Source organism: Mustela nivalis (genome assembly GCF_964662115.1).
Source record: "Mustela nivalis genome assembly, chromosome: 4".
NCBI lineage: Eukaryota > Metazoa > Chordata > Mammalia > Carnivora > Mustelidae > Mustela > Mustela nivalis.
In genome coordinates, this window is record NC_139023.1 from 67,697,833 (window position 1) to 67,723,912 (window position 26,080).

Sequence of the window (26,080 nt, forward strand, 5' to 3'; positions counted from 1 at the left end):
GGGGAGGAGGTGGTAGGCAGGTGAGAGGCCACGGCGGGGCTGGAAGGAAGGGGACCCATAAGGCTGAGCAGTGCGCTGGGCGGGGGTGAGTCATGGCCCTTGTGGGGCTGGCGGGACAGCAGTGCGTCTCCGGACATTGCGCTGACTGTCCTCAGTTCTCAGGGTCCGGAGCGCGGGTGCGTGCGCCCCTTGGGGAGGGTGGTTGTCCTTGGACGTTGGGGTAGACCGTGCTGTGACCTATATAGCCCAGCTTCCTCCTGTCGCCACCTGTTTCCCTTGCCCTGATCTTTGTGACTTAGGTTAGGGCATGCCAACAGTCGTGGCCTGTGCACAGCCATGCAGGTTGGACTCGCCAGTCATGGAGGAATTTCCTGGTCATTTTTAGTCATCTTTGTTTCTGCGTGCTGTCTCCAGCTTCCTGATGTCCTTTCTCTTCCTCACACAGAGTCTATTGCCATCGTCGGTGTGATCCCATTCTCTCCTCTGGATTTTCCTTACATTTTGTCGGTGGTGCCCACAGGGGTATGTCACATTTTGCTAGCTTGATGCTTACTGGCTGAACACAGTTGGCTCTGAGGCTGGTGCTGGAGCAGAACGGTATTTCCCTGAGTTAGCATGGGGCGCTGGAGTGGTGCAAGGTGGGACCACAGACCTGTCTGGGGTAGCTCTCAGGACTGCAGGCTTAGGCTGTCACGATCCCCAACCTACTGCCATGTCTGCTCAGTCTGAGGCAGGAAACTAGCGGACCCTTCTGATGTCCTAATTCCTAAAGGCCTGAAGGGATGTTCTGGCTGCAGCATTATCATATGCTTTTTCTCCACTTGGGCAAAAAACGAACAGATTTTGGATGTGATTTGGTAGGAAAACCTCAGGCTTTTCTTGCAGAGGTGGGGGCCAGAATCTCTGCTAACATTAACGAGTGTGGTATCTGTTACAATGAGGGTTCCCTCGGATCAGTTCCTTTATTCTGAAAATACCAGGCAACTATCTTGGTTTTTTAAGAGATTCATAGGGACAGTAGGTGATTTTTGCCTTCCGGAATTTAAAATTAGACACACTCCAATGACAGAAGGACAGTGCAATACTGGAGGATCCTTGGGGCAGGACAGGCAGTGGCCAGGGTTCCAGCAGGCCAAAATGAGGTCAGAGTGCTCATTCAGAATGCTCCTACCAGGGCGGGGGCGGGGCCAGGCCGGAGGACAGGAATTAAAGATGGGAGGTGGGTCCTGTGGAGCAGGAAGCTTACCAGTCACTTAAAACCCAGGATGAAGAATGAGGAAATGGGACTAGCTGATAGGGTTGTGCAATAGAACCCACTCCCTTTGCTATCTAGGCACGTCAGGAGATAAAAATACCCAGCAAGGTCTTGATCTTGAGAAACATAACAGGAACCTTGTAGCTTTAAAGCTTGTGAACCCTCTTCCTGAACTGAAATGGTTAGAAAGCCATATGAAGTGTCAGGAAAAACAGCAGCTCTGGAACCTAGGCTGGGGGAATTCATGCTGTGTTGTATAAATGTGGGGAAGGTTCCAAACCTTAAACTCTGGGGTGGAGAGAGATGTTGACAACTTCACAGTTTTCCAGGTTTTGGAAAGATAATAAACATCCTTTATATCCTATGATATTCCTACAAGAGTTGGAAAAGTCTTTAATAATCTAATAAATCATGTATCCATAATTAAATGAGTATCCTCATTGTGGGATAATTAAGACTTTAAATAGCCCCACCTTATTTCATGTCAGGTGTTGCCCCAGATGAATTTAGGATGGATCAGATTTTGCTGTGAGAGGGCTTAGGAAAAAACACATTGTTTTCATAGCTTTTCGGAATTTGCATTTGTATCATGAAGTGGTTTGTGGCGCAGAACTGTGGAGCCACATAGCTTCCTAATCTTTTGAAAATTGGCTTAAGTGTTCATTTAAAAAAAAATCAGGTTACTGGGAGTAACCCCAATGTCAGAGGGGCTGAGTCCAAGCAGATTCTAGAATACATTCTTTAAGTTCTCTTGTTTTGGATTTTGCACATTCTTGCTTGCTTCCTACTATCCAGAGAAGTGACAGAGGTGATCGCTCTGCTGGGTTTTTCCCTGTGAGGTGAGTCCACCTCTCCAGTGACTGTCTGACTTTGGCTGCACTGCTAACGATGTGGACAAGGTAGTGTGGGGGCAACTCTTCAGAAAAAGAAACAAGTCCACAGAGCTTTCCCATAATGTGTGTGTAACTAGTTGTGTGTGTTTGCGGGGACACCATGTGCCATGTGTGTTATCAATGGCCTTGGATGAATGTGGGTCCCTTGTGTTCTGTCTGGGGCCTGTACTGGCCTGAGAAGCTGTGAGGGCATGCGCCACACTAACTCTGGGCTGGCTGTTGTCCTAACCCTTCACCCCTCTGCCTCCTGATCTCTGCTTTTAGTTAGAGGGCTTTTGCCTTGTCTGTGTTAAGTGTCAGGATTGGGGAGGGCACAGGGGCTGTTTGGTACTGGCTGGCAGTTGCTAGGTTGTACAGTAGGACTCTTGGCTAAAGGTTTCAGAAACCACTGGGGTTGGTGTGATGGAAGGACAGGGTTGGAGGTTGAGTCAGGACGTCCTCTACAGGGATACACAGCATAGCATGTTTAAAGATGATTTGAAAAGATGGGGTGGTCATCGCTCCCTGACATTCTAGCACACAGCTCTTCCAACTTAGGAAGCATGCCTGAACCCTGAGGCCTGTGGGTTGGTGATCTTGTTCAAGTGTCTTTTCCCTCAATTGCCGTGGCTGCTTCACCCAGGGAGGGGTGCTGAGTGGATCTTTTCTGCAGATACCCTAGAGCACAGATAACCAAGGTCTTTGCAGGAAGCACCAGCGCCTTGGGCAACTGGTTCTAGTATTCAGACTGGTGTGGTTCAATCTTGTGTCGGGTTAATTGCTCTCTCTCAATTCTCCTATCCCCATTCTCTTCACTCGCACCTTGGCGACTGTACCATCAGCCCTTTAACTTGTCGTAACTAACACCTATTGTGGAATAGTCATGGTCACCAGCACAACATTTATGAAGTTGTCTGGTGGGCGGAGTCCCTGGTGCTTCCTGTGTTCTGTCATCTGTAAGGACGGTCAGCAGCTTGCCAGGGCCACCAGACAGTGAGCAGGGGAGTTGGGACTGGTGGTGCATCTTCGGTCACCCTTATGGCACAGGTCCGCCTGTGGAGTGTGTCCTGCAGGGAGAAGTGTCCAGAGGATGTTACAGTGGAAGAAGCAGGTGGCCGTGCACCTGTTGGGGAGCCACCGGAGGTGGGCATTGCTGGGGGGCAATATGGGAGCTGCGTGCCAGGGTTCCCTCGCCTTTTTGGTCTGTGCCTCAGTTGACTGCAGGTGCAGGTGGTATGCAGGTGCTCGCAGTGGGACATCATGGCGAGGTCACCATGGTGGGGAGATTATTGTGGGAGGAAGTCACCCTGTGTGGAGGTCACTGTTGTGGGGCAAGGGAAAGGCTGCCCTCTCTCTTTCCATTGGCCCGGTCTGTTCCTCTCTGTGACCTCCTGCTGTTGCATGGGCACATATCCCTGAAAGGTCTGTGGAGATCACGTGAGAATTGGAGGTGGAGGTAATGGGATGCCTGTTCCTAAGAAACACTGTCAATTGATAACATAAAGTAAGATCTCCTGGATTGCTCCTTGTGCTGCTGAGCCACGTTTCTTGGTGCTCACTGTCCCCTGCCCTGCCCCCCACCCTGAGTCCGTGACCTTGTGTAGATCCCTACCAGACCCCACTGTCCCCACACCATCCTCGCTGCAATGGGCAAACACTATGTGGGCTTATGTTGATTTGCGTTTCTCTGACTCATGAATTTGAGCATTTTCCATATTCAGACCACTGTTCAGAATCATACATGGATGTCCTATGCCTGTTTTTCTTTGAAGTAAAAACAATTTAAAGTGAGTTATTGACATACAGTAAAATGTACAGAGTTTAGATGCTCTGATAAGGGTTTACACCACGTACCCAACCAGTTGTTGAGTTAGAGAACTGTTGAGTGACCCCACAAACCCTCCCGTGGCTCCCAGCCCCCTTTCCTGCCACCAGCCCCCCCAGCTAGGAGCTTCCCTCTCCAAGAGTATCCTGCACACGGCCCCACACCCCGAGTGCTCTGTCTAGTTCTGAAGTTTGTTCCCTCCCTTGTAGTGGCTTGTCTGTCCACTCACTTGTTGGATACTTGGGTGTTTCCAGTTTGGACCATGATGAGTAAAGCTGCCAAGAACATTCTTCCACAGTATTTTTTGTTGCCATGTGTTTTGTCTCAGGTAAAATACCCAGGAGTGGTATTTTGGGGTCTGGGTTGGACACAGGTCTCTTTGTGTGCAGCAGGTGGCACTGGTTTGTGCTCCTGACAGCCTCGCAAGGGCTCCTGTCCTCAGCTGGCACCTGCGTCAGTATTGCCAGTCATCCTGATTCTCTCTGCTCTTGTGTGTGCATGGGGGTTGCTCTCTGGCATGGGATTTCCACGTGCCTGATGATACTACGCGGGACACTGTTTCTCCTGCTTATGAGACAGTTATGTGTCTTGTTTTGTGTGCAAAATGCCCTTTCGGGTCTTTTCTGTTTTGAATTGGGCTGGAGTTGTGGGAGTTTCTTATCACAGATACAAGTCATGTATTTTTATATGATACACACAGATGCAGGTGTGTGAGGAGGAGGAAGAAAGCCGTAGATGGGGTCACTGCTGTCCCCGGCCAGGCTGCCCTGGGGAGCGGGAGGCCAGCCTGGCCAGCTGAGGTGTCTTTGCCTGTGTCCAAATTCCAGAATGTGCACGGGGTCTTAGCAGTGCCTCCCCTGTCATTTCTTTATGTGTCAGCAGTAATACTGTTTCTGTTGAGGGTTTGTTTGATAGAGAGCAAGAGCAAGCAGGGGGAGCAGCAGAGGGCGAAGGAGAAGCAGATTCCCCATGGAGCAAGGAGCCAGACACGGGACTCGATGCCAGGATCCTGGGGCCATGAGCCGAAGGCAGAGGCTTGACTGACTGAGCCCTAGGCCCAGCAGTATTACTGTTTTTATTTAAACTTTGATTTTGAGATAATTATAGATATTTACTTGTAGTTTTAAGAAATGACACCGGTATACTTTGCCCATTTCCCTCAGTGGTAACATCTTGAGAAGCTAGAGTCAGCATCTTGACATTGATGTCATCAAGACGCAGAAGTTTCATCTCCACAAGGACCCCTCCTGCCCCTTCACAGCCATGCCGACATTCTTAACCCTGGAAACCACTGATTTGGTCTCTCTCTTCAGTTTTGACATTTGTATATCCTTTTGGAATTGGCTTTTTTCACTCTGGAGTTCCAACTAGGTGGTTGTGTCCATAATGTGTTTGTGTTTATTGGTGACGAGCGTCACCAATGGTATGGATGGACCCCAGTTTATGTGATCATTCATGGAGTGACATGTGGGTTGTTTCCAGATGTTTTAGGCTATTAGAACTACAGTTGTCATAAGCACTTGTGGGCAAGGCTTGTGTGAGTGTCATTTCTTACTTTTCTGGGATCGGTGCCCAGGACTGCAGGTTTAGTTCTAGGAAACCACCAGTCTATTCTTCAGAGTGGCTGTGCCATTTCCCATTTCTCACCAGCAGTGGCTGAGTGTCTTGTGCTTCTTAGGCTCCCATAAAAAATGCCACAGACTGGGGCATAAACAACAGGAATTTCTTTTTCCGCCCTGGAGGCTCCTCATCCCAGAGCCAATTGCCGGCAGTGGTGGTTCCTGGTGAGGCCTCTCCCTGCAGCTGGCAGGTGGTGTTGTCTCTGTCCCAGAGGGGAGAGAGACCGCAGTCCTATCGAGTCAGAGCCCCACTATGAACACCTGATTTCTGTAACTGCCTCCCTAAACCCCCCGTGTGCTCATACAGTCACACTGAGAGAGCTCAGTTTGTGGGGTCTGTGCCCACGCAGCTGAGCTCTTAACCAAGAGTGACCCAGTGTCACTTGGGTCCCTGGTCCTTGCCAGCATTTTGTGAAGTGTTTTTATTTTTTATTTTATTATTTTTTATTATTTTTTTAAAGGTTTTGTTTTTATTTATTTGACAAACAGATCACAAGTAGGCAGAGAGGCAGACAGAGAGAAAGGAGGAAGCAGGCTCCCTGCTGAGCAGAGAGCCCAATGCGGGACTTGATCCCAAGCCCTGGGATCATGATCCGAGACGAAGGCAGAGGTTTAACCCACGGAGTCACCCAGGTGCCCCTGTGCAGCATTTTTATTTGATCATTCTAGCAGGTGTATAGGGATCCTGTATTGTGGCTTCAGTCTGTACATCTCTGGAGGCTGACCACACATCTTTGTGGGCAGTATGTCTCTGCCTGTCATGTTGTTTGCCTGTTTTAGAATTGAGTTTTCAATTATCACTGAGTTTTGAGAGTCCTTTATGTATTCTGGAGAGAAGTTCTCCATCAGACATGTGGTTTGCAAGAATTTTCTCTTTGTCAGCAGCTTGTCTTTTCATCTTAAACAGGGTTGTCTGCAGACCCACAGTTTTAATTTGATGAGGTCACATTATCAGCTCTTCCTCATGTGACTTCTGCTTTTACTGTCACATCTGGGAGCCCTTATGCCCAGCTCTGGATTTTGAGGGTTTTTCTCCTACGTTTTGTCTAGGAGTTTTCTGCATTTACATTTGTACCTTCTTGAATTGATTGTCATAGAAAGCATAAAGTTTAGATCAAAGTTGCTTTTTTTTTTTTAAAGATTTTATTTATTTATTTGACAAGACAGAGATCACAAGTAGACAGAGAGGCAGGCAGAGAGAGAGGAGGAAGAAGCAGGCTCCCTGCTGAGCAGAGAGCCCCATGCGGGGCTCGATCCCAGGACCCTGGGATTGTGACCTGAGCTGAAGGCAGAGGCTTTAACCCACTGAGCCACCCAGGCTTTTGTTTTGGTTTTTTGCACTGGTCATTGCACATGCTTCCACCAAGTTGATTTTGTGCCATTGTGAACCATCACTTGGCACATTTACGTGACTGTTTTGGGACTTTTCAGTTTTGTTGCATTGGGAGCTTTGAATTTGTTCCTCCCCAGCACCACACAGTCTTGGTTAATGCAGCTACAGAACAGGTCCTGAAATTGGGAATTCTCTTTTAGGAAAAATTTCAAAAACAAAGAAAAGTAGAGTAATAGAGCAAATATCTGTGTTCTTACTATCCAGAATTAATGGACGTTGATTTTTCAAAGATCATTTTTGATTCCAGACCTTTTACAAAGTAATTAACCATCACAGACACTGTGAGTGGCTCTGTTGACCTTCGGTACCCTGACTGTGTCTCCCTCTCCTCAGAGGCACCACCACCGTGGACTTCCTGTTTGTTGTCTTTACTTTCTTTACAAGCGTGTGTCCCAACGGCGGTACGTAACGCTGCTGCCGGGACATTGAATGTTCCAAAGGTAATGTGTTTCAACATTGGAAGATGCTTTTCACTTAGGGTTTTGTTGTCCTGATCTGTGATTGCCCACTGTGTGTCAGATGCTGTTCTGGGTGCCAGTGGGAGAGCAGTAAACAAATCTCCAAATGGAACATGTGGCACAGCATCAGGAGTCAGAAAGCATTAGGAAGAGGGAACAAAATTGGCTGTAGGTGGTTGGAGCGGGGAAGGCCCCCAGGGAGGAGTGCAGAGCAGAGCCTGAGTGTGTGTGTGTGTGTGTGTGTGTGTGGCCAGTGACCAGGGCCAGGGTGCCCCAGGTGGGGTTGCAGGGCTCCAGGGGAAGGCCCTGTGAATAGGCTAGGGGGAGCATCCCGAGAACCTTGTAGTCTTGCTGAGGCTCCTCTTTAGTTCTAGAAGTTTTTGGTCAAGCCCTTGGAACTGTCTGCCTATAGTCATGTTGTCTGTAAATAACAGATTTAGCTCTTCCTTTCTGATCTTTATGCTGTTTGTCTGTCTGTCTAGCTTTCTGGTGCTGGTGACAGTCTGCAGTGGGAGGTATCACAGTGCTCCACAGACAGACCTGCCTTGGTCCCAAGATCAGAAAGCACCATTAGGGCTCCCATTAGCTGCAGGGTTTTGTAGTTGCCACTTGTCAGATTGAAGACATTCCCTCTCTTTGCCGAGAATGTTTCATGTTACTATTTTGAAAACTTAGGGGCACCTGGGTGGCTCAGTCGGTGAAGCATCTGCTTTGGCTCAGGTCATGATCCCAGAGTCCCACATCAGGCTCCTTGCTCAGCAGGGAGACTGGTTCCTCTCCCTCTGTCTCCCGGCTTGTGCTCACACTTTCTGTCAAATAAATTCGTAAAATAAAATCTTTTAAAAAAAGAGTCATGACGGGGCGCCTGGGTGGCTCAGTGGTTAAGCTGCTGCCTTCGGCTCAGGTCATGATCTCAGGGTCCTGGGATCGAGTCCCGCATCGGGCTCCCAGAGAGCCTGCTTCCTCCTCTCTCTCTCTGCCTGCCTCTCTACCTACTTGTGATTTCTCTCTGTCAAATAAATAAATAAAATCTTTAAAAAAAAAAAAAAAAAAAAAAAAAAAAAAAGAGTCATGAGTGTTCTTGCATGTTGACAGATGCTTTCCGTGTGTCTGTTGAGTGACAGATGAGTTCCATGTGTCTGAGGAGTCTGCCTTCCCTGTCCTTTGTGTCCTTTGCCACAGGAACTGTTTTTTGGTGTCAAACCACTGTTGGTCATAGAATGTTGTTCTTGCTGGGTGTTGCCCGACTCGCTCTGCTGGTATTTTCCTGATGGTTCTGACATCTGTGTTAACAAGTACTTTCTCGTTATCGTGATTGTGTCTGTGGCCTCACATGATGGGTTGGCATCTATTTTCTCCTGTCACTTAGGAAGGACTTTGTGCAAGATTGCTGTGCTGGTTCTTTCTTAAATGTTTCAGAGAATTCACCAGTGAATCCATCTGTTTTCTATTTTTGTTACACAGATTTTCATTTATTTCCTTTCATCTGTTTTCTTATATGGACTTGTTTTATTTTTTTTAGCAGGTCTGTTGAGATAAAAATGAGACACGATGTGCACATGTAGGTGTCAGACACATTAAACGTGTCCAGTACGTATACACCTGTGTGCCCATCGCTGTACCCAAGGCAGTGAACACATCCCTCACCTCCACAGTGTCTGTCCTTCCCCATTACACACCTTTCCTTCCTGCACCCTCCTCCCCTGGGCAGTCCCGATGTGCTTTCTGTTGCTGCAGATGAGTTAGTACTTTGTACAGTTCTCTGTAAGGGAGATCATGTGTCCCGTCTGCCTCCATGTTGCTGTGGGAACAGTAGTCCGTCCTGGTTATTGCTGGGTCGTGTTCTATGGAGGGACGGTCGGTTTGTCTGTTCACCGCTAATGGGGACATAGTTCGGGCAGTTACACATGAAGCTGCTGGGACCCTGTGTGTACAAGTCATTGTGTGGATGTGGCCTCCATTTTTCGTAGGTAAATGCCCAGCGGCGTGATGACAGACAGGGCTGTTGAGCTAGCTTACCTTTACCCATGGAAGAAACTACCAAGCTGTGTTCCCACAAGCAGGGTAGAAGCCTCACTACTAGCATGTGGGTGGATCCACATCCTAGTAACACTGAGTATGATCTGTTTAAAACACTGAGGCCTTCTAATTAGACGCACACAGGTGTGTTTCCCTAAAGTGTGTGTTTCCCTAATGGGTGATGACGTTGAGCATCTTTTCATGTGCTACTCACCACTTATGTATCTTTGGTGAACTTTTTACATAGTCCACCCATTCAAAATTTTGTTACTCCGTTTTGGATTTTCTTTATATTTTCTAGATGGAGTCCTTTATTGGGCCTGTGATTGAAAGTGCAGCTAGGCCACCTGTGTGACTCAGTCTGTTAAGCATCTGACTTCTCACTCTCTCAAGTGGTGTATCTAAAAAACCAGAAGTTCTTTACTTTGATGAAGTCTGCTTGTCATTGTTCTCATTTGTGGATCATACTTCCATTCTTAAGTCTAAGAAATCTCTAGGTCATATAGAAATATAATTGTTTTGAGAGCGTGCTCATGGTCCTGCCTGGGGGTGAATGGGGGAGGATGGTGCAGAGGCAGAGGGAGAGAGAATCTTAAGCAGGCTCCATGCAGAGCACTACCTGGGGCTTGATCTCACGACCCTGAGATCATGACCTGAGTGGAAATCAAGAGTTAGACACTCAACCTACTGAGCTATCCAGGCGCCCCTGAAATACAGTTGATTTTTGAATTGTGCATATAACCCATGATTACCCTAAACTCCTTTATTAGTTATAGTAGCTTTTTGGGGGGATAGATGTCACAATATTATCAACACAATCATTTTGTGTGCAAAGAAAACCATTTTCACTTCTTTCTTTTCCATCTGGATGCCTTTTATCTCTCTTCTTGCCTGATGGCACTGGCCAGGCTTCCAGTGCGATATTGAGTGGCAGTGTTGAGAGCACCTGTCCTCACCCTGTTCCTGCTGTGAGGAGAAGCATGGGGTCTCCCATGGCATGAGGCTGCCGGTGAGTCTCTTGTAGACACCTGTTGTCAGGTTAGCGAGCGGCCTCATGTTCCTAGTCTACTGAGAGGTCTTCATTTCAAGATGTAATTTTCCACCGTGCAAAACTAGTAAAAGCTAAGCAAGTTAATTCTGAAAACAAGAGAATTACATTATTTTCAAATATTTAACCAGCTCTATTCAGTCATGATATATGATGTTTTGTATATATTGTTGGGTTTGTTATGACGACATTTTATTGTACTCAGAATTAAGAATTTGTGAAGGGGGAGCCTGTGTAGTTCAGTTTAGGCAGCTGCCTTTGGCTCAGGTCATGATCCCAGGGTTCTGGGATCGAGTCCCACATGGGGCTCCCTGCTCAGCAGAGAGCCTACTTCTCCCTCTCCCCTCTGCTCCTGCCTGTGTTCCCTCTCTGGTTGTCTCTCTGTCAAATAAATAAGTAAAATATTAAAAAAAGAATTTGTGAAGAATTCTTTATATTTATGTAGGGTACTAGATGTACTTGAAAGTTTTGGGGGGCTTTGGGCACTGCTAGCCTCTTTTATTCTAGATGCTGGTGATTTGTCCTCTCTTCTCTTTCTTGTTCTTGCTCCCTCTGTGATCAGTCTGTCTAGAATTTATCAGTTTCATTTTCTTGTTTTCAGAGAATTTTGGCTTTCAGAGGCTCTGGTATTACTGATTTTCTCCATCTTTTCCTCATTGATCTCTGTTCCTACATTGGTTTCCTTCCTGTCTCTGAAGCAGGATATTTAAAAGGCAGGATCATATCAATTAGGGCCATTATGTTTGTGGAAAACAAAATTGCCTGCCACAAGTCCAGTTTGTGTTTCACTAATTAATGAAGATATTTGTAAAGCTTACTATCAAATAAAGTCATAGCACTGAACTGATATGTCTGTCTTTCTAATTTTCAGGAGGGTTTGCATTTGTATATGAAGCTCAAGACCTGGGAAGTGGCAGAGAGTATGCCTTAAAGGTAATAAAGGATGACATTTATGTGGGTTTTTGGATCACTTTAAGGAAATCTCTAAGTGGCACTGTTTCCAGAGATTTATTCCCATAATGTAGTATATGTTTCTTTTTTACAGTCTGTCCATTTGTTCCTTCTGAGGGGAAGCCGTCAGCAGCTCTAGAGGACTCAGAGCTGTGGCTTCCAACTTTGGGCACAGGGTGACCTCAAGGCCAAGTGCCAAAATGAGGGGTCCACAGATAGCGGGGTTTTGAAAGCCACTGGTGTGAAATGTGTGTGCATAGCTTGTGTGAACACAGGGATTATGGGGTGGGGGAGACCCCTGGGATGCACAGCAGGCCTCACAGGGTTGAGGGGTGTATGTGGGGTTTGTGGGCTGCTGTTGAGGCGTGACTGACTTTGGAGATCTGGAGCGTAGGCCCACATCTCTGTGAATGTCTTCTCCCATTTTCCTTGGTTGTTTCACTTTGCTCTAGCCTATTTGGAGAAAAGCCTCCTATTTTTAGTTTTTGTTGTGTCCTTGGATCGTAAAGGACCATGTTCAGGGGTCTCTAACCTTCTGTCAGGTTTTTACACAGGCCAGATATTAAATATGGGTAAGCAGGTTGTGCTTGTAGGTGGCACTGTGTTTCTTCTCTTGGGTAGACTAGAAAGATAAACACTCCTTAATCTCTTTTTGTTTGTTATTTCCTGATACAGAGATTACTGTCTAATGAAGAGGAAAAGAACAGAGCCATCATCCAGGAAGTGTGTTTCATGGTATCCTTTTCCTGGGACTGCACGCACACGCGGGCACCTAGGGAGGCCTGCTTCATGCTGTGGGTGCTGGCTGCTGCAAGGCTGCTCTGGTGCCCTTCGGAGTGTACTAAAATTGGCCTTCTGCTTTCACTGGACCTGTCTGTGGGGTGTTCTCAGTAGACGGGAGTTTTCTGCCTTGCTCCTTACTCCCAGGGTAATAGCAGGAGGCTCTGTAGCTTTGGGCATGGAAGTGTTCCGACCCAAGAGGTCTCTGTGCCCACAGAGGGACGATTCCCTACCCTCTACTCCATAAGGAACCTGACGTGGCCCATGGCGCCCAGCCACCAGCTGCACTCCGGCGATCGCCAGGGCCCTTGCGAGGCCTGGTTCCTCTGGACCTCCCATGTCCCTTCTAGCCGCCCACCCTGCCCTGAGCACGGACGCTGGACGTGTGGGGCTTTTCTTGCTGGTTCTCCACTCTGACACACGTTCTCCCTCTGCAGGGGTCTTGGCCTCTGCTGTCAGAATGTGTTCTCTTTTCTCTCTCGAAGCTCTGTCACCGTGAGCCCGCTGGCTGCCTGAGCCACGGGTCCTCGCCTTGCAGAGACTAGGTGGATTCCTTCAGTGCTCGTGGTCTCCCACACGCTGCCCGTACCCTCTGCCTGCTGTCCTGCCTGGCCCGTGGTCAGGTGTGTGCTGCCAGCATGGCGGAGGTCTTCATCCCGCCTCCCCCCCCCACCCCCAGCCCACCACCTGCCTTTCTAGTTGCCCCCACTGGCTCTCCATCTTTCTGCCCCAACGTGCTGGGATTGTAAGGTAATTTCATTCAACGTTTTGACTCTAGTGTCTTAATATCGTATGTATATTTGTTTTTAAATGTGCAGACTTACGCATTCTCCTTTAACAAGACACCTGCAGAAAAAACTTTCTGGCCATCCCAATATTGTCCAGTTTTGTTCTGCAGCGTCCGTAGGGAAAGAGGAGTCAGACACTGGGCAGGCTGAGTTCCTGCTGCTCACCGAGCTCTGCAAAGGTAACATTTTGTTAGGGTCAGAACCGCAGCAGTGTCACGGGTTCTAGTACTCAGCTGTAGTAGCGAGGGCGGGCTTGCTGCTGTGGCCCTTGAGGGCACACAACCCAGTGGCATCAGGCACTCCCTGTGTTCTTAGGGGTCGGAGGGACCCAGGGGCCTTCCAGAGAGTTCCAGGGGCAGAGTAGTCGTGTGAATATCTGTGGATGGTACCAAGAGAGCAGAGGCGTGGAACGTGCCTGGTCCCTGTGGTAGGGGCTTGGTCCATCTGCTCCACCGAGGATTAGGGCTTACCCACGTGGGGAGCCGTCTGCCCTGCTGGAGCTCACAGTCTCTGTGGGTGACTAGAGTGCACATTGTCAGAGAGGCGTGGGGCGGGTACAGAGGCTTTGCCAGGAGGGCCTGGAGCCAGAGGCAGGAGCCATCGGGTGATGAGGAGAGTGCATGTGGCCCTCGGTCACCAGGAATGAGTGCTGGGAGAGAGGAAGCCTACAGCCCACAGCCACCCGGCCAAGAGCTGTGTGGGCGGGAGGTGTACTCACAGAAGGATAGGGTGGGGGCCATGAGCCCAGGCACCCAGGAGGAGTCATGCCTAAGCAGGCAGGGGGCAGAAGTGTTGAGCACGAGGTGGGTGGCTGGCAGTGGCAAAGCCAGGGCAAGGAATCCCTCGGTGGTAGGGATCCTTTTCTAAGCACAGGGGAGTGAGGTGCTCCTCCAAATGGGGCTTCCTTTCTGAGAAAGGCCTGCCACCTGAGGCATCTTCTCATGCCCGCACGCTTACCTGTTCTCTCTTCAGGGCTCCGCAGGGTCCCTTAGGTCCCCACCACAAGATGTTCCGCCAGCACCCCCTTCATGACGCGTACTTGTCCTTGACCACAAATGCTGGTGCACGGAACTGCCGCATGTCCGGCCTATGAGCCCGGCGAGCCTGTGGACAGGGCTGTCAGGGGCCTGTTGGCAGGGGTGCCATGTAGGGGCCCCAGTGGCATGTATTGGGCAGCACGTGTGAGGCTGCACATGGCTTCCCATCTGCCCCGGGGGCTCTGCTGCTGATGCTGCACATGCCTCGCCCCACTTTCCACAGCTCAGGTCTCTGGTTCATTTATCATGCCATCCATTCCCCTACGGGGCACTTAGCATGCTTCTGGATTGCATTCATTCTGGGTTTTCGAAGGCTTTGGGTTCACCGGGGCCCCAGGGTTGGGGCCTAGCAGTGGTAGCTCAGAGCACTTGCACTGTGGGGCGGCATGGTGTTCTGTGTGGAGCAGATCCACCAAGCACACCCCTCAGGCTGGCACTGGCCTGGGATTGCTTGTCTGGGAGCAGCACAAGATGCTCGGGGTGCTTGCAGGGCAGGTGCTGAGGGGCATGGGGGTAGAGGGTGGAGGGAATCTTAGGGAGGGATGTAGACGCCAGTCCCACTGAAGGAGGGCCTGGATGTATGCACACAGTCCCCCACCCTTCCCTGGCCCTTATCCCCCAGTCTTGCCCTCCACCATGCCCTCTCCAGGAGCACTGCCACTGTTAGGGTTGTTACTTTTAAAAAGCTTGCTCTTAATTCTCAGTGGACACCAGAGGCCACTGAAGCACTGGTATTGTGATGCCCCTGCCATGGCCTGGTTCATTCCCATTACCCCAGGCAGCATGGCCGTCCATGTGTTACCCCTGCTCTGGACCCGTCAGCAATGCCTTGTGGGGCCTGTGCCTTGCCTGCATCAGGGGGAGGAGCAGGTTGTTATTTCCTGAGGGCACCTGTCCCTCCCGCCTGAGCGTGGGGTGCAAGGGTGGGATGTAGGCGTGGCTGGGAGAGGGCGACAATGGCTTGATCTGGTGGAGTGAGGGACAGACGGGCTGGCGGGCAGAGTTGGATGGACCATCATAGTGAAGACTCCACGGCAGATAGGTCACTGGGGAGGAGTGTGCAGGTCCTGAGCCACCACTCTGCCATCTGCAGAACAGTTAGAATCCACTTCACGTTTGGAAGCCGCGTTCCTTGGCATGGCTGCATGCAGGCATGGGGCTTCAATGCCTCACCCAGACAAAGCAGACAGACCCCAAGCAAAATCCAAATGGGCTGGGTAGTCCCATGTGTCACATGGGACTGGGTAGTCCCCATGTGTCTAGGGAAAGGGTGTGCACATTTCTAGGCTGAGCAGAGATGGCTCCCTCGAAGCTGATGTATGAGCAAGGAGCTGAAGGCAAGGAGAGAGGAAAACCATTCTTTCTGAGAGTATGGCATGTGCAAAGGTCTTGGGGCCTGTGGCTGGAGGGGAGTCTGTTGTGGGGGAGTGGCAGGAGATGAGACCTGTATGGGTGGTAACAACCTTCGTTCTGCATGGAGGGGATGGGTCCCCGTGGTGCAATGTGCCCAGCAGACAGAAGGAGCTGGGGCCTGGAGCCAGGAGAGAGCAGTGCAGACCCAGGAGAGGGTGGGCTCTGGAAAGAGGCTCTGGGCAGGGGGCCGGAGGTAGGAACAGGGCTGTAGGGTTAGGGTTAGAGTACTGAGACATGTGGTGTGTAGGCAGCCTGTAGAGGCAGGCACTAGGGGCATGAACGTGGTGTTCCCAGTGGAGAGGTGGCACATGGTCACAGAGGAAGCCATCACCCTGCCTGTGGCAGAGTTAGCGGGCCCTGTACTGAAGTCTCCTGGCTTCCCTGCTCTGGGTCCGAGGATGGCAGGTCCCTGGGCTAGAGTGACAAGGAAAAGCAGCTTCAGGGAAGCGGCCCCCAGGTGACAGCCCCGAGGGAGGGCAGGGTCTGTGGCCCCCAGCACACTTGCCAGGCCACACTCTGTCCGCAGACAGTCTGCACCTTCAGTGAGGGATGTGTGGTGACCGAGGTTTACCGCTCATGGGCTTGGAAAGGTAGTGCTCTGAGAGGGTGTCTGTGTCCAGGATCTGTGTGCTTGGAGCTATCATGTTGTGCCTGACCGCGCAAGGCCCAAGGTCCGCCATGAACACCACTTGCACTGTTGGCTGGCGCTCATATGCTGCGTGGGTGTCGTTCTCGGGGAGGAGGCTCTGGAACTTCGTTGTATGCTGGTGGTGGTCCCTCCATGGGGTTTTCTGGATGTGTGGCTTCGGCCTCAGGGCTCCAGGGGTGGCTGCAGCGGGCTGGAGGGGTGGCGGGGGGCCACCCAGCTTGCTGCCAGGCTGGGGGCAGCATTTCTAGCTCTGTGGTGATGTGAATCTGATTGTGTCTTCCAGGGCAGCTGGTGGAATTTTTAAAGAAAATGGAATCTAGAGGGCCGCTCTCGTGCGATACTGTTCTGAAGATCTTCTACCAGACATGCAGAGCGGTACAGCACATGCACAGACAGAAGCCACCCATCATCCATAGAGACCTCAAGGTACTGTGTCCTGCCCGCCTGCAGGCCTGCATCCCTGCCCCTAGTCAGGGTGTCCAGCTGGCTGGCAGTCTGTGATGGCTTTTCCAGAGAAGAGGGATGTAGTAGTTTTAGAACAGGTTTCCGGAAGCTTCTCCATTGAAGCAGGGTTGAGCCCTCTTTCTGTGTCAGCTTTGCAGTGTCCTGGGCCTGGGGCTTTGTGCCTCCTGTGCCCGTCACCTCACCTACCTGCCCTCCAGCTGACTCTGGGGTGCTCATGGCCCAGGCTCCTTTCCTTCCACCCGCTTGAGTCAGGAGGAGAATTGCTTCCCCTCTGGGTTGTCCATGCCCTTGCCCCTCAACGATCCGTCCCCAGGCAAAGGCTCTGCAGGATCCCACCCTGGGCTCAGAGGTTGCTTTCCCTTGGGGAACCGTGCTTCTGAGAAGCCCCAGCAGGGTGCCCGCTGTGGGGAGTGGCGGTGTGCCGTGATTTTCCCTTTTCCGGACTGTTAATGAAATGGAGTGTTTTTTTCTGTGTATGGAGTCAGTACTTTCTTCAGGCAACATGTTTTTTCCTTTTTTCTTTCTTGTTTGTTGTCCATCAGGTAGTTTTTGAGTAGCAGGAGTTCCTCTGTTCTTCTGGTGGCCTTTCCACATTGTATGTGCTGCAGGGGCCTTCTCTGGCCTTCTTTTTATTTCCCCTGTTGTGTCTTTGGCGAAGTCCAGACTTGGGGAAGCTTGCCGGGCATCCACGCAGCTCCCATCCTAACTCTGCCCATATCTTGAGGGACCAGGTTGTATTTGCTGAAGAACCTTACGATCCCTTAGTATCATCTCTTGTCTGGTCTGTGGCCAGCTCTCCCAGATTTTTCTTCAGGTGTGATATGTCTCTCACCTAGTGGGCCTGGAATGGCCCCCTCTCCTCCTTGGCTCTGGCCAGGGGGGCTCTTCCTGTGCATCCAGGGAGGCACTGGCACCCTGTGTGTGGCGCAGCATCTTTGTTTAGACTTGAACCTTAGACAACCCTGAATTTTTCCTTTTGTTCCTTGAACCTGAGAGGTTCACAGGTGCCCCCCCAACCCTTTATAGAAGACTGGAGTCAGGAATGACTGTCCTGAAGGTGCCTGGGTGGCTGCAGGCCCACATGCCAGCCATCCCTTCCCTGCTGCCTGGAGGGGCCTTCCTCATTCTACTGGATGGCTGGTGGATTTTCATGTGGTGTGAAGACTCCTGGTTTGCATATTAATGCATGTGCTGGTGAGCGGGAACTCCAGGAGGGTAAAACTAATAAAGACTCTGTATTGAAGCTGGCCTGCCTCGGACATCCCTTGTCTTCTCAGTGCCCTGTGTTCGCCAGAGGCCCACAGTCTCCGTGGCTTGTCCGTGGGAGTCGTCGCATGCCACTCTACAGAGGGGCAGGTGTGACATGGGGGATGGCAGAAGCCATGGGGCACGTGTCTTTCTTCCTATCTTGCTTCTTTGCATGGCTCCGTCCAACACTGCAGGCCACAGTGTAGCACTGGCGTCTGACTGTTGGCTCAGCCTTATGGCTCCAAGGTCTGGCCATCTGGTGAGGCCCTCGCTCGGTGCGTGTGTTCTGAGAGCCGGCTCACTTGCTTGACGCCTGCTTCCTGAGTTGCTCTTGTCTGTGCTCTGGCTATGGGAGGTGCTTGCACCCTCATGGGATGTTGCCTCCGGCAGCGCATCGAGGCCCCTGTGCCTGTGCTTTGCTGACGACCCTTGGTGTTGGCACACGGTGTGGGTGTGGCTTATGGACTTCAGCTGGATTTTCCTTCCATTAATGAGCATCTTTTCAAGGGTGTTGGGGTTTGGATTTCCTCTTTGGGGAGGAAAAATTTGTGGAAGAATTTGCCTGATTTTCCCCTGAGGTGTCATTTCCTGCTGGCTTTCTTGGAGCCCCGTGTGGTCACACCATAGCTGGCATCATTGCCCTGAGTGGCAGGTGTCTTTGATGGAGTGCTCCTTGTTTCATGGGGAGCTTCTGTGACTTGGTGAGGAGTTGACACCCCCCAGGCATGTTGTCCTGGAGACACCTGGAGTCCACTGTTGCGTGTCAGGGCAGGTCTTCCTCGGTCCATTGTAGGTGGCCGTCCAGGACCTTGCCTGGATGGCTGTCCTGTGCCTGTGTGACCTCACGTGGGCCTGGCGCCCAGCAGATGTCCTATGGGGCTGTCAGTCCTGCTCCCTGTGCTCCTTTGCCTTCTTTAATGGAGCTTCTCGGGGGCCACATAGCTCTTTGGGACTATTTATATCTCCGTGTGAATTTTTGAATTAGTTTGTCAGGTTCCACCCCAAAACCTTTCCAGAATCTGATTGAAATTGCCTTGACTGTCTCCCAGAGTGTGAGCTTGACAGGCTTTTCCTATAAAAGGCCCGACTTGAAACATGTCAACTTTGCATGCTGGCCCTGCTGGATAGTATACCAGGCTGCAAGAGCAGGCTGGCACGGCCATGCAGGTCATGCTGTGGAAGCACCCATGTCACAGAAGGGAAGTTTCCTCAACCACCTGGGTGTGCAGGCCATGCAGAAGCCGGTAGTGGCAAGAGATGATCCTGGCCCATAGACTGGGGCCTGCCTTGGGGCGACTGCAGTGGATATGTGCCTGTCATGTTAAGAATATGGTCCAGTTCCTTGTCGCTTTTAGATTTGAAGAGTTTATCTCAATTATAGTTTACTGAGTAGAGGTGTTTTGTATATCTTTTGTTTGATTTCTTCCTGGGTTTTTATTTTTTTTTAAAGATTTTATTTATTTATTTGACAGAGAGATCACAAGTAGGCAGAGAGGCAGGCAGAGAGAGAGGAGGAAGCAGGCTCCCTGCTGAGCAGAGAGCCCGATGCGGGACTCGATCCCAGGACCCTGAGATCGTGACCTGAGCCAAAGGCAGCGGCTTAACCCACTGAGCCACCCAGGCACCCTCTTCCTGGGTTCTTGATATGTTGGGTGATTTTAATTTTTTTTTTTTAAAGATTTATTTATTTATTTTGGGGCGCCTGGGATCGAGTCCCGTGTCGGGCTCTCTGCTCAGCGGGGAGCCTGCTTCCTCCTCCTCTCTCTCTCTGCCTACTTGTGATCTCTCTGTCAAATAAATAAATGAAATCTTTAAAAAAAAAAAAAAAGATTTATTTATTTATTTATTTATTTGACAGACAGAGATCACAGGTAGGCAGAGAAGCAGGCAGAGAGAAGGGGGAAGCAGGCTCCCTACTGAGTGGAGAGCCCAAGGCGGGGCTCAATCCCAGGAACCTGAGATCATGACCTGAGCCAAAGGCAGAGGCTTAACCCACTGAGCCACCCAGGCACCCCACAGCTTTTTTTTTATTAACTGTATTTTTTTCGTATTGCGGTAAAAGACATGTGATATTAAACTTGTGGTCTTAACCTTTGTTAAGTTGTGTTCCAGCGGCATGAGGCACATTCATGGTTAAGTAATTTTAAAATGGCATGTTAATTTTTGATGTTCTAACTGTTTTAAACTTTTTTTGTGTATATTATTGATTGGAGTTATCTTTGATTTGCGGTTGATTTTAACTTTTTTCCTTTTATTTTTCTGAGTTATGTGTTTTTAAAAGGTACAGAAAGAAGTTACAAAACTGTGTTTTCCTGTTTGTGGAAGGCTTCTCACTGTGCTCTGGGGAGCCCCGTCCTGTCTCTCCAGCAACCCCCAAGCTGGGGTCTCTGCAGCCCAAGTTCATAAGGAATGTCTTCTGGGATTCTGCAGGTGGAAAATTTGTTGCTCAGTAACCAAGGGACCATCAAGCTCTGTGACTTTGGCAGTGCCACGACTATATCGCATTACCCTGACTACAGCTGGAGTGCCCAGCGGCGGGCCCTTGTAGAGGATGAGGTGAGCGGGCGTGGGGGCTGGGGGAGGCATGGCCTGCGTCCTGGTCTGCTCCACCTGCATCTCCTTCCTGTGACGCTGTGCCCTGTGAAGACAGGCGAGTCACACCCTGGTGTTCACCTCCTAGGCCTGTCTTTGGACTGGGAAACACCGAATTTGAGGGTTATCTCATGTCTCCATCACTTATCTCATCCCAAAAGTGCCTCTTTCGGCTTTTCTTTTTTTTAAAGATTTGTATTTATTTATCTGACAGAGATCACAAGCAGGCAGAGAGGTAGGCAGAGAGAGAGGAGGAAGCAGGCTCTCTGCTGAGCAGAGGGCCCGATGTGGGGCTCGATCCCAGGACCCTGAGATCATGACCTGAGCCGAAGGCAGAGGCTTAACCCACTGAGCCACCCAGGCACCCCACAGCTTTTTTTTTTTTAACTGTATTTTTTTCGTATTGTGGTAAAAGACATGTGGTGTAGAACCTGTGGTCTTAACCTTTGTTAAGTTGTGTTCCAGCGGCATGAGGCACATTCATGGTTGCTCGGCTGATGCCACCATCCATTCAAAGAACCTTGTCACCATCCCAAATCCGGCTACTTAAAAAAATATATATTGGTTAAAGTTAAACCTCAGGGACTCCTGCAGGAGACCCCAGAGGGGATTGGTGAGTGTGCCCTGAGCACGCGTGGCTGCAGGGAGGGGCAGGAAGGCTCCATGGTGTGCCCTCATTCAGAAGCCCCGGCACTGCACACTCGTGGCGGCTTCTACTGTGATGAGCAGCTCACAGAAACTGCACACGCGGACAGAACACAGGACACCAGGAGCCACAAGGACTGATGGGGCTGGGGAGGTGCTGAGGCCGCACTCTGCGGGGACATCAAGGCAAGCCTGCTGGGGAAGAGCCTGAGGCAGAGGCCTTGAGCCAGCAAGCCACCCACTCGGCCCGTCAGGACCTGTCCTACCAGAAGCTCACCTGGGGTCAGATCTGCATAGAGCAGCTGTTGCTTCTCCTGGAGTCCATCATTGTCTACTTCGGGCTCAGACTAGGTTGTCAGGGGTCAGAGCACATGTTCCTAGATGTACTGTGCTCATCGAGGGAAGGGGGTCTGTCCTCTCACGCTCCATTACTCAGTTGGGAGATGGGTCCAATCACCCCAAAGCAGCACGTTCCCACTTCTGTGTGACGATATTTATAAGACAGTTGTTCCCAGCAAAGTGCAAATGTGTGACTGTTCTCAAGCCGCTTGGCAGGGCACAGTGACTCAGAGACGTGGGAAGGGGTCCCTTGGTCCCGTGTAGTGGGGGGTTGGTTTAGTAACCACCTCACGGGCTCTGAGTCCTGCCCCATTCACGGACTTGAGTAGACCCTCAGAAGTGTGCAACCACCCCCCAAGTCTCGTGCACCCCTATTTTGGGTGGTGGTTCCTTCCATCTTCCATCTGCGGGGCAGGGGTGTCTGCTTGCTATAAGTCTCAGCCTGTGTCCCCTCCTGACCCCACTGTGTGCCGCAGCGGCTACACACCCCACCCTGCTATAGCAGGAGCCCCCACCCCTCATGTGCTGACCATTCGTAGGGACTTGGGACTCCCGTTTTTACCCTGGTTCATGGGGAATCCTAAGTTATTTTGGTGCCAAAGTGCCCCAGATTTGCTTCACACTTGGCCCTGTGTTCTTTGACACTCTCCCATCATTTTGGAGCCCTTGTCTACTTTCTGGAGCAGCAGGATATTCTGATCTCAGCAGGTGCCGATCCCATCTAGCCTGGGCATCTGTGTTCCTCTGAGGAGGGCTGTCACCTTGGAGCGAGAGATGGTGTTACAGACCAAGCTCCAGGTGCGTGGGCACGTGTGTGCAGGCCTACACATGTGTCGTTCTGTTAGAAGTCACACCTCTGAGTCAGCACCTCCACTCTGGCCTGTCCGGTGGGCTCCCTGCCCCACCCCACATTTGGGGGTGTCCCTCTTTCCCAGTGAGTGGCCCAGCATCATCCCTTATGCATCCACTTGTCATTCTGCCACACGTGCGAGAGTCCCAGTGTTGCTAGAGAAGACAAGTATCCTGGCGAGAATGCCGGCTCCATGTGTGCTTTGTGCATGCCCCCTCCCCCCAGTCTGCACCCCAGACCAAGGGCTTTGGATTCGGTCTCTCTCCTTCCAAGTGCTTTTGTTACTCATTTGAAATATATTTGGGTGTGTCTTTAATTTTTATTTTTTTTAACTGATAGAGTTGACCTTTTGAGCAGTCACAGGTTTGTAGAACTGAGCTGAGAGCAGGGTGCTCCCCCATCGCCCACACACTTCCCTCTTTGTCCTCCTGCAGGGATGAGCACATGGGTGTGCATCCCCAGGTCCCTGGTTCCCTTGTGCCCCACATGCTCTTCTGGCTTCTGTCTGCTGTTTCTCCTTCATGGTCTCTCCTGGGTCCGTGCACCTGTGTCCCTCGACAGTAAGACCCTGTGCCCTTTGGCCAGAACCTTGTGCTCACTGTCAGGCTGTGTCCGATGTCCTGCTCTCTGCAGACTTAGAGGCAGCAGCACACTGAGCAGCCCCTGTGTGGGTTCTTATGTGGGTGTCTCTGGAGGTGAGCCCGGACGCACAGTGGCTGGGTCTGTGACTAAATCCAAATGTTGAAATCGGGGTTTTAATGGAAGCTTATCAGATAGCATGCCAGCGCAGAACTGTAAGTGTGCCACTGGGTGACGTGTCCTGTGTGGGTGCCCCTGTCACCCCTCATCTAGACTGGATGGTGCCCCCAGCTTCGCCTGCCTCGTGGTGTTCTGAGTGAATCCTGCCTGAGTGTAGGAGTGTGGTTTTCAGGAATGGCCTGCTCGAGGCCCTCAGCCGCTTTGATCATGTTCTCGTTTATCCCTGAGGAGTTGCAGGAGTTACAGGCCATGTGCATGGTCCCATATTGGCCACGGGGCTCAAGCGCCCTCAACCCACCTGAGGCCGGCCTCTGCAGGGCCTTGCTCTTGAGGAGCAGACCTGAGGGCGGAAAGCAGTTTATCAGCCTTTCTGTGTATCTGCGGAGGTCTTGGAGTCTGCGGCCTTGTGGTTGGTGTTTGTGCGTACTGTGCACTGAGACCCTGTCCTCGCCGGATGTGTGGGCCTCCGCTGTGCTGTGCCGCCAGCCTCCCTCTCATTCATCCCACGTCCCACCCTGTGTACTTGGGTCTCAACGTTCCTGGCGTAAACACCTGGCCAACTGGGTGGATTTGGTTTAGTTCTCTCTCCCATTAGAGAAAGTGCTTCCATAAGAACGTGTCAGAAAGCTTCTTTTGGAATAGCACTTCCTCTTGCAGACATATATATGTGACCCAACCCACGGCCCTGGACCAGACTCCCCACGGGCCAGGCGGCTGGGACACCCACAGTGAAGGCTTGGTGTGGCCGCTCCAGCGAGCACCAAGGCGCCACAGAGCAGGCGGCAGCGGGGGTGAGGAGAGAGGCAAGCGGCCAGCCGTTGCAGTGGAGCACAGTGGTGTGTCAGGAATGTCGTTCGCGGACGTCCTGCAGTGTGTTCTGGAAGGCGTCACAGCAGCCATGCAGAGTAAGGAGCCGACCTCGCATATGGCCTTTTCTCTGAAGCGTATGTGTCTGTTTCAGATCACCAGGAACACCACACCCATGTATAGGACGCCGGAGATGGTGGACTTGTACTCGAACTTCCCAATTGGCGAGAAGCAGGACATCTGGGTGAGGCTGCACTGCGGTGGTGCCCGGGCCACCCTACCTGTGGGTGCGCAGGGGGCCCTTGGGCACAGAGTCCAGCCTGCTGTTCTGCTTGTGTTCTTGCCGGTGTCCCTTTTTCCTTCGTTTTTTTTCTCCCGTTGCTTTCATAAGAGTCACTTGTGAGTGCTGTCAGCAGAGACACACTGAGTAAAGTTGGGGGGGTGTCCGCGTGCAGCGGCATCCCACAGGGCCCTCTGGGATGCTGTGTCTGGGACATTGCTCCTGTGGCAGATCTGCTGCTTGCAGGCTGGGACCTGAAGCCTCCGGATGCAAGGACATCTGCTGTCCTGGCCAGAGCCTCTTTGGAGAGGCCGTTCATGCCACTGGACTGGCCGTCCCAGTCGGAGTGCTAGGCCGGTCGGGCACTGGCCAGAGTCAGTGCCAGGCCCTGATGCCTAGGTGAACCTGCTCCCTTCACCTTTCTGAAACCCTGTGGCAGTACCTTCATGGCAGGGGCATTATGCCTGACTGTGTCCCTCCTGGGGTCCAGCATCAGGGTGCAGAACTTGGGGAGTGCTGCCCTGAGTGGCCTGGGGCTGCCCCGCCTTACCTCTCTAAGACCAGGGCCAGCAGCACCTCAGGCCCAGGCTGCCCCTGAGGGCTCAGAGTTCGGGCCCTGCTGTGGATGTGAGCATCTGCACCGAGTGGTGCTGAGAGCCCTTGAAGCATGGGAGTCGGTAGGATGTGTGTGAGAGCTGTTTCTCATAATAGCGCCAGCCCATGGTGTCCTCTTTCCAAACGGTGTTGATCCCAGACAGGTGCCCTCGGCATGTCTGGACTAGAGGACTCACCTGTGTGCACACGGAGCTGGACAGGGAAACGGCGTGGATGCTGAGGGCTTGGCCTCTCCTGTGCTTCAGAGCGCGGCTTGTTCTCAGTGAGAGCAGGATGTGTGTGGGGGCCGTGCTGCCCCATTGGTCCGCCGCCTCCCTGTCATCCGTTGCTTCAGGGAGAAGCAGCAGGAGGAAGGGACAGGCAACACGGCCCCACACATTTGCTTCCTGTGTTCCTGCTGCTGTAGCTCGTGCACTTGTACGGCCAGTCCTTCCCGCAGCGGCCCTGCCAGCCCCAGATGCTGGCGTGTAGGACTTTCCGTTTCGATGTGAAAATAAGACATGGTTATTTGTTCACGACTCAGAACTTGGTAGTTCCCACCTGAGGAGGGTGGAAAGGGGGCTGCGGCCGCCCGTAACTCAGATCAGAGTGTGGCTCCATCTTCCACAGGTTAGCTGGGTCTTGACTGTCCTGGGCGGTGGATCCAGACCCCAGAACAGGCTGTACCCCCTTCCCAACACCCCCACCACCTGTGCACCCCTCCCCTCTACCCTGCCCCCCTCCACCCCCACCACCTGCTCACCCCTCACCTCCCCTCTCCCCACAGGCCCTGGGCTGCATCTTGTATTTGCTGTGCTTCCGGCAGCATCCTTTTGAGGATGGAGCAAAACTTCGAATAGTCAATGGGAAGTTCTCAATTCCCCCTAATGACACCCGGTATTCCGTCTTCCACGACCTCATTCGTAAGTCCCACAGGCAGGGACCTTGAGGGACACACCTTCTGTCACTTCTCAGGCCTGTCTGTCCCCTGTCTCTCGCGGCTGTGTCTTGGCCCCCCTGATGGGGGCTTTTCCCCAGGCTCATCCCCCTTGTGAATTCTCGGTGCTTTGAATGGTCCATTCTGGTAACTTTGTGCCATTTTGGGGCTTTCTGTCTGTGTTCTAGTTCGCTCACTCATGAAATTTGGTGTGAGTGAACCAAGGGGCTTCCAGAGTCCGTGACCTCAGGGAGAGCAAACCCTGCTGTCCTCAGCCCTGGCCCGAGCCCCCTTGCCTGTGCCCTAGGTGCCACGCTGAAGGTCAACCCCGAGGAGCGGCTCTCCATCACAGAACTGGTCAACCAGCTGCAAGAGATTGCGGCAGCCAGGAACGTCAACCCCAAGTCTCCCATCACTGAGGTAGGGGCCATGCCAGGTGTGGCCTGTGATGCTGTGG

General features: G+C 51.7%; 1 protein-coding gene across 14 annotated transcripts in view; it reads left to right on the plus strand.

Moving 5' to 3' along the window:
• Nucleotides 1-26,080, plus strand: part of GAK (cyclin G associated kinase) — a 56,271-nt gene that overhangs the window by 629 nt on the left and 29,562 nt on the right. For 2 of the 14 annotated variants that reach the window (XM_082727190.1, XM_082727184.1), the window contains exons 2-10: nucleotides 446-522; nucleotides 11,361-11,422; nucleotides 12,116-12,175; nucleotides 13,073-13,187; nucleotides 16,391-16,533; nucleotides 20,251-20,376; nucleotides 23,967-24,056; nucleotides 25,474-25,609; nucleotides 25,931-26,043. In XM_082727190.1, coding sequence (XP_082583316.1) covers nucleotides 12,173-12,175; nucleotides 13,073-13,187; nucleotides 16,391-16,533; nucleotides 20,251-20,376; nucleotides 23,967-24,056; nucleotides 25,474-25,609; nucleotides 25,931-26,043 — 726 coding nt within the window. In that variant the 5' untranslated portion in view covers nucleotides 446-522; nucleotides 11,361-11,422; nucleotides 12,116-12,172. Of the gene's footprint in view, nucleotides 1-445; nucleotides 523-7,302; nucleotides 7,405-11,360; nucleotides 11,423-12,115; nucleotides 12,176-12,705; nucleotides 12,844-13,038; nucleotides 13,188-16,390; nucleotides 16,534-20,250; nucleotides 20,377-23,966; nucleotides 24,057-25,473; nucleotides 25,610-25,930; nucleotides 26,044-26,080 lie in introns of those variants that run through there. The other 12 variants (XM_082727191.1, XM_082727192.1, XM_082727197.1 and 9 more) reach the window with 8 other exon arrangements.